Source organism: Gambusia affinis, linkage group LG02 (genome assembly GCF_019740435.1).
Source record: "Gambusia affinis linkage group LG02, SWU_Gaff_1.0, whole genome shotgun sequence".
In the NCBI taxonomy this organism is placed as follows: Eukaryota; Metazoa; Chordata; class Actinopteri; order Cyprinodontiformes; family Poeciliidae; genus Gambusia; species Gambusia affinis.
Window position 1 is genome coordinate 7,584,760 of NC_057869.1, and position 12,269 is coordinate 7,597,028.

At 38.2% G+C, this 12,269-nt stretch overlaps 1 protein-coding gene across 1 annotated transcript in view; it reads right to left on the minus strand.

Moving 5' to 3' along the window:
- The window catches only part of fto (FTO alpha-ketoglutarate dependent dioxygenase), a 142,064-nt gene that overhangs the window by 84,068 nt on the left and 45,727 nt on the right, over positions 1-12,269 (minus strand). The window contains 1 exon segment of the mRNA XM_044139077.1: positions 11,034-11,153. Coding sequence (XP_043995012.1) covers positions 11,034-11,153 — 120 coding nt within the window.

A 12,269-nucleotide genomic window follows, 5' to 3' on the forward strand; every position in this document is an offset into this window, starting at 1 on the left:
GATGAGAGCTGCTAAAAGGTGTTTATGAGACCGTTAGCCAGGAGAGGATGCTGCCCTGCAGCTTTCACCCAAATAAAAGAGTCATTCATTACTTCCAACATGACCCTCTCATTACACACAAATAGGAATTAATGAGTGCTATATCGGGCGCTCCCAGCTGAGTGAGGCAGGGCTCGCTAAAGGACTAGCGTTAATTACACTGTCCTACATCTCACCCATTTAACACCACACATCAGATCGCTTTTTGCAGAGAAGGAATAGCAATGGCCTTTCACTGCACAAGGATGGACACTTTGAACTCCAGAAATGTAACTGTTAATGTAAAAACAGAGAACTGTCAGTTGAAAAAGAAAACAGTTGTAATTTTTTTTTCCAGATTTTTACAAGAGAACAAAGATCTTCGGTTTGATCTCAGGTGTGCTGTGGTTCTTGTACTGTACAAGCCTTATTTTGAAAGGCGCTGAAAAGAACTTCACTCAAAGCTCCTTGGACTTCCTCTTTATTGTACACCATCATCTTGTTTACAGCATCAGCTTAACTATTGTTTTATATTTACTGAGAACTTTTATTTGTGATGATGCTCGCCAAATATACTGCTACTGCTTCCAAACATTTGACCTTACAGGCAATCAGAAGTGTGATTATTGGCCAATATGAGAAGACTGCATTGCTTTTATGACAACAGACAGAGACAGAGATGTTGGTGGTGCACTCTAGTACAACTGCAAGACTCTGTAAAAATGGAAACATAGGATAAGGCCTACTTCTTTTGGAACTACACAAATGTCAACAAACTTCTTCCCTTTTGTTATAATTGTCTCTTTATGACTGTCCTGACCTCTCCTCCTGGTGATCTTAAGATAATGTCTTTTATTTCTTTAACCGAATAAAGTCAATTTTGCACCAGATGAAATTTTTCATAATTTCCTGTCAAGCAGAACAAATCTGCCCAAACACAGTAAAAGCAATCAGACTCACCATAATGATATGTTTTGCCAATATCAAGTATCACTAAGTAATTCTGTTAAATTGTTACTTAAACTGTCTTGATATTTCAAATAGTTCATAATTCTGCACACACTCAGAAAGCTCCTAATTCCAGATAAAGTCTCAGTCGAGTTCAACAAATTCCACATGTTTACCTTTGTGATGGTAGGATGGATGGATAATGATTGTCACAATGACTTGACATGGAAAGATGACACCAACAGCGGGTTTTGAATGTCTCTGTCTTCTTTTTTTTTTTTTTTTTTTACCTCCTTTGCAATTCTGTGCAAGATAAACATGGGTCATAATCCAACCAAGCGGCTAGCCCACTAAAACAGAAAGTTGTAAATTACAAACTGGGAGCCCAATTTATTCACCTTTTTACTTATCTTTATCCTGGATGCAAATAAAAAGTAGCTGGAAATGTATTTTTACTACATACAAATCTGACACAAACATTAGTAAGGTAAAAGGCTTGTGTTATAAGGAATATATTATACTGAGTCTTAGTTGGTTCTATAAATGTTTTCTGCTTAAGCTATTCACAATAATAAACTCAAAAGCATTTGGGACATTTTAAGCTCAGAAACAGTAAGATAATCTGGAAGAAATCAGTTGACCAATTTGATTAGTGGTCATCCTATTAATTGCCAACCCTTTTTTGTTTTAATGACTGGTGCACAGAAGTGTATTATATTTATCTTTGGATCTTGATCTCACTGGTGCATAACAATACCAGAAAACGGATTACCTTGCTAACACCTATCTTCTATTTTTGTCCCTAATTAGGCTTTAACTGTTTTTCTTCCACTTTTAGGGGGATCTACAATTGGGGTGGGCTGTTTTGATTTTCATTAATTGGTTTCATTTATTGTTTCATCTGTGTGGGTAAAATAAAGCCCTCAGAGACAGCAGCTGTGATTAGGGGCTCTGTAAATAAATGTGAGATGAATCTGAGCTGGAGATAAACAGTAATAAAAATGGCAACCACGGGAGCTGATTAAAATTCAGATTTGGATTTAAAAGATTTGTTTAAGAGAATATCCAGAGCTCTGGATAGCAGACCTGTATTTGTGTTCAGTTTGGCTTGCAGAGCTCATTTGGAGGTTGCAACCAAAAACTTCATATATATTGAAGCACTACTTTGCAAAGTAGTGCTTAGTTGTAAAGCGTAATAACAATAATAAATGTTTTTTCTTCTAGGGTTTTCTTCTAATGAAAAGCTTAAAATTCAAAGTGCAAAACTACCAATTGCAGCCATTGGTTCCAAGTCTTAAGGTTTGAGTGTCATCAACATTGTAGAGACTGAAATCTTCATTGGCAAATACTTCAAGTCTTACTGGCTGTGAAAATTATTTTCAATTCTTAACATATTTTTATTTGGATTTCAGTTTGGTATTTGATGGGGCCTGTTCACCACATGAATGTGCTTAATCTGAATCATTACACTGTTGCTCTGGCTGTTTGTTTAGAGCCTTGATTTTTAATTTTATTTTTGTTTCCTGGAAGGTGAACTACTGCCTCTGTGTCAAGTATTGTCAAGACTAAAACATGTTTTCTTCCAGGATCACCCTGTATTTAGCTCCATCACCATAATATGGTGTTGCCACCACCTTGCTTCACCCTGGTGATGGTGAGTTAAGAGTGTACAATTATTCACCCAAAGAAGCACATAGACAAAGAAGGATAATTTTGGTGTCATCTAACTAAGCGACTTCAAATGTCTTCTGTCTCCCCTTAATGGCTTGTGAACCGTCTTATGGCTCTCTAACAGCAATTTAACAATCTTACTACTCTTCCATGCAGACAAGAACAACTAATACTTGTCTTTTAAACAGATTATCTCACCTAAACTGTGACTCTCTGCTGTTTGTCCAGAGTTATCAGAGTGGCTGTTTTGTCATTTGATTCTTTATTTGTTAGGCCTGTTAGCATAGACCACAGTGATTAAAAAAACCTAGCACTACCTGTTCAGAATGTTAGCATATCTGGTTTGCGCTTTGGTCTTCCTGAAGCAGGTGGTTCCCTAATGTTGTCAAACAAACATCTAAGTGGGCATATTTATTAGGTCAGTTCTAAAGACATTTGGTTGCCCAGATTTCATTAAAGGGTATCAAAAAAATATATTTTTACGTGTCAAATATTTTAGAAACGAAGTGTCCTCTTTTTGGCCAAGATCACAATTATGCACCACTTTGTGTAAGCCTGTCACATCGATTGAAGACTATGGTTGTGACAAGACAAAATGGGAAAATAATATTGCAAGGCACTGCAAGTATCCCTGAGCTAGACACTATATTTTCAGTACATAAAATGATTACATGAATATATACATAACATCAAATTTCTTGTCTTAATGACAAATAATGATGTTTTCTTTTGTCAATGGCGATGTCTTTCGCTAAACTTCTGTGACATGATTGCCTGTGAGAGGAGTAAACAATTACACCTGGATCAAAGTAGAGCCATAATTATATGTCAAATGCTGGTAAGCATTAGCGTCTCTCGTCAGGTAGAAGAGGGGCGGGCATTGCTGTGAGATGTTCGGAAATATCTCTTTCATCTTTTTATACTTTTTCCCCCATCAAGGCATGTTTTAACAAACACACACTTCATCCTTCATCTCTCTTTTGCTCTCATTTTTTGATGGTATGACACAGGAAGAAGCTGAGCCCTGCAGCCAATGCCGCCGTCCACACTGAATGCGATTAAAGTGAGCAGTGATTAATCTGGGCTGCCCCATAAGTCCTCTTTACCACTTTAATGGATGTTATCTCCCCCTCCTCTGAAGGCTTATCTTGCTGATCGGGGCCAAGGATGAGGACAGGAAAAGAAAGGGAGGGAGAGTGGCTACGGGTAGGGGGGAAGAAATCAAACCAAATCCATACAGAGGTAAGTAAATGAATAAGCAAGTAAATAAAGTGAGTAAATAAATAAAAGCAGGGATTGAGGGTGCTGCTAAGCGGATAAGGCAGATCAGTCTCTGTAAAGTGCTCATTTGTTTTCTAAGAAGACGAGACAAGCTGCCTTCGAAGCCCACAGACGGAATTAAAGAAAAAAATCCTGTTGACGTTACAATTCCGAGGACAAAACTTTGAATAAATCTTCTCACAATAACAGTGAAAAGATAAGGTGAAGACAGTACGCAGCCGCCATTCAAAACCAGTAAATAAACAAATAAACGGCATTACTTTCTGTGCAGTTTCTACATTCAGACAAGCAGTCAATAATGATGAAATTTCCCTCGGGTGCAGCAGGGCAACAAGCTTGGTCAGGTTTGAGTTAATCATCTGACAGAAAATACTATTTTCATCCCACATAGAGTTTAAGACATGATGTTATTGGAAGAATGTAATTTTAATAAAATAGTACAAATTCTGACAACGGAATAATAACCTTAATCTTAATGGTAATACTAACAAAGTAAAAGGTGCATCAACAGTTGCAGTAACTTCTTCACACGTTCTTTACTTGACCTAACCTGAACAGTTTCTAAAAACTCAGATAATGTTTTACAGAAATCATACAAAATTACAAACAAATAACTTAAGTACATCAAACAAAATCGTAAATAGGAAAAACAAAAACCTACATACAACAAAAACTTGACACTTACTGCTATCAAGGTATAAGCTCGTTTTAAAACTAATTTGCCTTCACACTGTTCTTACTATTTGTGCCAAACAAAGTAACCAGAGTTATGAACAGAAGGCACAGGGTTACCCCTCTCCCACCTATTGCTGCACACTGCTAGGCAGCAGGCTGAAGGAAGACCAAATCACATTTTTAATTTTTTTTCATTTGTATAATAATGAGCCACAGGTAATTATTTACTCAAATAAGGATTTACTCTCCTCTATTCTCTTACCACCATTTACCAGGATGACAAATTGAGAAAATATGTCAGGGCTCAACCCATCACTGTGTTGAAACACAAAATGTGCCACAACCTGTCCAACTTATAAAGGTAATGTCGTCTCTGACTACATTTGGCAAGCTACTAGAGGCACAACTTGGTAACCTGAACAGAGTAGCTTGTTACTATATAAAGAACAGAAGAACAAAGCTGAATACGAATGTATAAAATTCATTAGGGTTTTTTTTAATAAAATGCCATATTTCACTCAGGTTATTTTTCTGCTTATTTTTTCTGAATTCCAAATTTTAGATTTTACAATATTGGTTTTAGTAAAACAATAAATATAAAATAAATTCTGGTGGAAAATCAGTGTCTGATGAATGTTTAATAAAATACATGTCAAAAAACTAAACTAACAATTGTGGGGGGGGGGGCTTATCCTATAGCTTTGCTGAAATCCGTCTCAGAATACAACACATAAATAATGTTATTTTAGCAGCAGTATTAATAGCTGCATTTGTGCTTTAAACACACATATATCATGATGATCATTTTTGTTTGTTTGGTATAAATATCAAAGACACTATGAAAAAGTGTCTTTGTTCATCTTTCACAAAAGGCCGTCACACTATGAGACTCTAACACTGCCTCATGCCTGTTTTAAATTTCTCAAAATGGACACTAGTGTTTTTGTTCTATTATGCGAGCACAGCCATAATACTGTGACAGGGTTAAAGCTGTTCAGGGCTTTCATTTTCCCTTTTTTTCCCTCCCCACTCCGGCTTACAGCGATGTTGCAGTGAGATTCTGTCGTAGACAAACCTCTGCGGGATTCCATTCAACACTAGTGTACATCTTTAGGTACAAAGCTGCGGGCTGCACTGGCTCCAGGTAACATAAACGCTCCCTTCAAGCCACCGCGTATATCTGCCCATGGAAATTCTCTAAAGGGGTTTAAGCGTTTACGAAGAAACACTATCAGGCACTGCCGAAAAATTCAGCTTACCCTGTTGAATAGGGACTTCAAAGAGAATTGCAAATACCTTCGCACCGCTACATTTTCTCCCCTTTTTCTTGCTCTGCCTCTCCGCATCTCTTCCTGGTTCTTTTCATTTTCTTTTTTCATGCTTCCAAACATGAGCCGCTGTGTGATGTAAAATGTATTATCAGCCATATATTTCCTCTTTAAATGAATAATAACAATAATCTCGGAGTAATTTCTTTCTTACACAGCTCTGTCTAAATAGGGCAAAGCAAGCAAGCTAATAAAGAGCTGTGGATAAACAAGGCCGCGCAGTAATGAACGTGTGGATTAGGGCCTCCAGTCTATGTTCGGCGATAAGGGGAAAAACAGCGACTCCTATCCAGGTAAGAGCACTTACTGGCTGTCAGGGAAGGATAAACTACTCTGCAGCTGCACTATTTACTTCCTACACTCACAATGTGGACACACAAACAGAAACACTGATGGTTACAAATAAATCAACAGCCGCATGCTCATTCACACACACCGTCGGCGCATAAGAACCACAAAGAATCGGAATAAAATAAACGTATAAGCCTATTTACTGAGGACAGAGCTCTAATCGCAAAACAATACGGCGCATACACACGGTGTGATTTAATGTTAGAGATAATAAATGGCTTCATAATGAGCAATAAAAACGGTCCTTAAACAGTTTACTGCTTAGTTCACACTTATAATTAATCTGGGTTGCATGTGTGCATTTAAAGTGGGTATAAAACTCTGTGCAAGTAAAAGAGAAAAATGAGTGCTGGGAAACATCTGCTGCGTCATGCAGCTGTAAAAGAAAAAAAAAAAAAGAGAAAAACAAAGTAAACTGCCTTTTTTCCACCTCACCTGGACCAGGAAGCTCTCTAGAAAATTTTTTACACACACGCATGCACCCAAAAAAATCTTTTGTAAAATTATTTAGCACAACTGGAAACCATAACATTTATAATGTTTTACTAAGACATCAAATAAAGAGAGAGGGGATTAATTGCCCCGGTCTGACCTTAAAATAATTATTTTGAGCGGTGCAACTCTAAACTCCAACGAAATTGATACACTTTGATAATTAGATTCTTGGCACTGACCCGCTGAAGTCAATAAAGGTTATTAAGGCCAATTGCTGTCTAAACGCATTACGGGCAGAGTAAACTGTCCGTCGGAGGCCCCAGCTACTCCAGCGCCAATATGATAATCCATTCTCCGTCCTGGGGGTTTCTTCCCCAGCGCCTGTGTCTCCACTCTGCCATACAAAACCAGATTGGATTCGCTTAACCTTTCCAGGACTTTGATCAAATGAGCTCACACAGCAATAACATTTACATTGACCCCCCCCACCCCCTCCAAAACCTCCCCAACACACACACAAACGTTCTCTCACTTCTCTCCACCTCCTCTTCTGATTCTACAGACTCTCCATCCCTCTTTCTACACCCTCCCCCTCGTCTGCACGTTTGCTCAATAACCTAATCAGCTCTTGATGGCGGCCGGGCCAGGCCGCGTATGATTGCAAGCGCTACCCACCTCAGCAGCCCGAATTGTTTCCGAGGACTGTTATTACAGTGAGGAGTTTGGCGGGGGGTTGAAATGGTCACCAAACATTATCCCTGCGCACACACACAAATGTACAAAAGCTAGTCTCCATTATAAATCAGAGAGCTTTGCGATAATGTAGCTCACCAGTGTGTTTGTTTGTGACCAAACCGTCAGTAAACAGGGACTGACAGGTTGGGTGAACGGAGCGCAGGGAGACGCGGCCCTGACACCACTTCCTGTTTTGTATGTCTTGAAGTATACAAATGTATTCAACAGTGTGGATCCCGTTTATAATGAAAGTGGATTAATTTCCTTGATGTGCGTTGAAAAGATTTCCATCTACAACACTCGCTCTCCTGTCAAATGAAAAGGGGTTGGGGGGTGGGCAGAGATATGGTGAGATGGAGGAAAAGAAAGAGGGCGAACTAAAGAAATAAAGAGCGAGAGGAAGAGGAAGGAGAAGAAGAAGAAGAAGAAGAAGGAGACGGAGTGCATTGAAATCTCTTTGCGAGTGCTGGCTTTTGAAGTTGGGAGATGAGCAGCCACAGAAGTCAGAAAAGTGACAAATTAGGGAAAAAGCTGTACTGTGCAAGCAGAGCTGCTAAATCAATTAAAGTCATGCCGAGTGCATACATTAACATCAATGGCTTGCGCAAACACACACAAACACACGCCCGCACACCCTCACACAAGCATAAAGGACAACAGAAAGAGAGAGAGAGAGAAATGTGCTTATGAGCTCGCCATCGCTTCTCCCCCTACAGTGAAAAGAAGAAAGATAAAAAAATACCACACCGGTATTTAAAATATTCTGCATAGAGCCAAGATCTTTTGCCTATTGTGACTCACAAAGAAGCCATTCATTGTTGCTAGTTTAAGGAAATGTCACTATTGTACGACTCCAACGATAGTAGAGTCCTGGGGGAACGCGAGACTCGGAGCCAGGCGGGTCTAAACGGAATCCAGCACCCTGGATCACAGGGGAACATAGAAACCTTTCAGTTCCTGCCCTTCTTTCACCTGCCCGAAACAACCTTTACCTACCTTTACCTTTACACACATTATCACTATGCTGCGCTCTCACGTGAAGCACACTTGAAGATTATTCGGGAGTCTTAAAAAGAAATAAAATAAAAAAATAAAAAAACCAGAGGTGCCCAGCACTCGTTTTGTTTTGCTTCTTTATACATTTATTTATGTATTTTATCAGAATGTCATTCAAATAGAAGGATGAGCATTTGCATGACAACAGGCTGAGGAGCAGAGAGGAAGCCCCAGGGAGAGACAGTATCCACATACAGGAGCCAGTCTCTCCATATTGCAATATTCTTCATACAGACTAACAAACGCATACGCAGCCCAGCGCATCCCACAACGCTGTTGCTAAATATGACAATAAAGCAAGGAAGCCTGGCGGTTTGTATTACTATTTTAGCAGGACGAAATAATAGGCCCTTTTATTGCTACAGCGCAGTGTATAAAACAATACAGTGTCATTTTATAAAGCCTATTTAAATAGACACGTCTTTGGTTTTTTAAAATACCCACACCAATATCAGATTTGACAAAAAAAATAAAAATAGTGTCGCATTAAAATCTACTCCGCAGGCAACCAAAATATGTAAATAAATAAATGGTAAACAGCATCTGCTCACACTAGGTCACTCGTATTTCAACAAATTAGACGGCGCTGTCAATTGCCAGCTTCAAAATGTAAAATATATGCCAATATAGGGGACTGCAGGAGAGACCGCCATTATTTAAATAACTCAAAGTAATTTAGGGAAATGTGTTTTAATCCAACAGCAGAAAAGCCTCAGCTATCAAAAGCTCCAAAAGAGAAATCTATAAGCCATATTTATGAAGTGCTGTTTCATCAGCGTATCTGAGGTCGATGCATGTATGTAAATACTGCTAGCAAAAGCAATAATGTTGTCTTTCATCACAATAGAGAATCGTTACCTTTGTGTGCTGTGCCAGTGTTTTTTTTTTTTCCGTTTTTTTTTTGGTGTGTTTCTTTTACATCTGTTTCTTTCTCCAGAGGAGATGCTGCCTTTTTTTGAAATTGTAACAAAAATAAATTTAGGCAAAAACATAAATTACATTAATTTATTCTAATAAACGCAAGACAGTGTAATTTCAAGTTTTAAAAAACAAAAAATAGCGGAGAAATTATATTGCCAAATGTGTTATGTTGCTACTTAAAAGAATTTCAACTTTATTTACAGGATCATATAAAGTTTTCAATAAAAAGCACAAAATTACTAAAGAATACCAACACAAGAAACTTTCCACTTTAGCAATGCCCGGCCCTGCACACCAGTCCGAATCACACACTTCTTCTGGACACAGAGGTGGAGCTCTAAAGCCCCCTCACCCACTCTCTGTCAGGCTCTCCGGCTGGCCGAGACAGAGCGGGCCTGCTGCTAGAGCCAAGCAGCAGCAGCGGCACAGGCACCGCTCTCCCCTCCAGCCCCTGTCTTTATCCCCGCCTGAGCATTAGATGTGATTACTGCTCAGCGCTCGACACTGACAGAGACCGAGAGCTCCCAGAGACAGCAGGAGCGGGAGAGAGACTGACTGCAGGGAGGAAAAGACGAGCTCCGCTCTCCGCTGAAGAAGCAGCTGCTACAGTGATGCAAGAGTGCCCCCTGCTGATTCTTGTGTCTGGGTATGGAAAACATAATCATATATATATATATATATATATATATATATATATATATATATATATATATAAATAAAAGAGTATATGATTTTCAAATCAAAACGTAATGGAGGCATCAACCAACAGCATAATTGCTATGTACTGACTTAACAATCTGATGTTACAACCCTACTGTTTTTATTTTTTTCTTTAAGAAATAATTGTTAAGAAATAGCTGTGAGCATATTTTTTATTTAAAAACGTGAGCTTTGCACGGTGAGCAGCTAAAAACCATTTATTCCCTCCCAAGGAGCGTCACTGGACAACAGATCGCTTACAGTTGAATCTCATCACCAAAAACTAAATCATTTAAATACCAGTGAAAACCTGCAAAACGCTCGTCAGTAACTGCAAGTAGAGCCTATAAAGATTTGCCCAATAAATATGGTTTAAAATGTTTAGCATGCCTTTTTATATTTTAATAAAAACTATTTTTTAAATAACTATTTTTTATTTTTTAAATGTATTTCTGTATATTATTATATTTTGGAAGTGCCTCATTTCTTATTAAAAATTATAATTTCTTGGTTTAATGAATAGAGTTTTACATTACAATCTGCCAGGGATATGAATAGTTTTGGGCTGAACTGTATGTAGTCTAATAAAAGAAATAATATTAATCTAATTATTACTACTGAATAGAAGTTATTTATTCAAAGTATACCATATGTTACAATTTTTAAATTACCTATTATAAATGGATCCCCATAATTAGGACTACCATTAATAAATACAGTACTTCTTATCAATTAACAAATCTTAAATAATGGACTTCTTAAACACATGTAAACATAGTATATTTACTAGTTTTGGTGGTACTCGTTTAAAATTTACTGAATAGGAAGAAGTTGTGGTTTGGTGTACAAAGTGTTTCTGTTCTATTTTTTCCTAAGCAGTGACATAACAGGCAGTGTGTCTTGAAACCGAATTACCATGGTCTCCATGAGCTTCCAGTCCTTCTCCAGCTGCTCCATCGGTCGGGTCCACCAGCTGCAGAAGCGGGCGTAACGCTGGCCCTGAAACCAATACTGCCGCAGCCATTCAAACTCCACCTACAGAAACACAAACAAGCAATGAGAAATACCAACAGCGTGCAAACACTAACATTGTTACTACCTTAAACACAGATAGGTTCAGACAGGCTAAAATTTGCTATGATTATAAATAAACTCATGGGGAAAAAAATTAAAAGAATGCTTATCTTCTTTTGGTGTTTTATATAAGGACAAAAGCATTTAATTGTAGGGTATTAAACGAATCCATGGTTGGAATAAATAAATATGTTGCCATTTTAATATTAAGTTAAAAATATTGCTTTTGATATGTCAAATCTAATAATTACTTTTTTTAAAATTACATCTTTTCGTATATTTTTCACCCTTGGAGGTCATCACTTTTTCACCTGCGCAATGTATGTTGGGTTGTCGACGTATGTTTGACTGGTGCAAATTTAGACAATATCATACTGCGTCACTGTCGGCTTCAATTTGATAAAATGAAGCAGTAGTTTGAGTCTGCATCACTTCCCATATGACAAAAAAAAAGAAGAGCGCAATGGGAAGGAGCTGAATATAACTTCCGAAAGACTTATTTGTGCCCTGAACAAGCGAGAAAAACTGGTGAAGGCTCCAACAGGTGGTCCTTACCTTGGCAAGCTAAAACCAAAGCCTGTGTCAACAGTTTTTACTCAAGAGTGCCTAAAGCCCGCAAGCGCCTAGCGAGCGACAGACGAAACATTACAGAGCTATACTGCCGCTGGTACTACATATACACCACGGACAGGGTCAAGTCTAGTCTCCCGCTTTGGCCGGGAAACTACCGTATTTTGTCCTTGTTTCCCGCCGTTACTTTCCGAAAATTTTTTGTACTATAATAATTATATGACAACCCCCACTTTCCCCTCCTCCCTCGCCGCCATACGTTCTGCCGTGGAAGTGTAACAACATGGCGACGTCTTCTGCGTCTTTTTTATTGTTGGCAAGCATCGTTTAGATGTGCAATGCCGCCATCTACTGGAATGGAGTGATGACAATATTTTATTTAAATTTATAAAATAAAAAACAGCCTACTGTATTTTTTTCTGTATTGTATTTACATTTGAAATAAATATTTCTCAAATAAAGTTTATTATTATAACTAATTATGGAGATTAACATGTTACATATTCT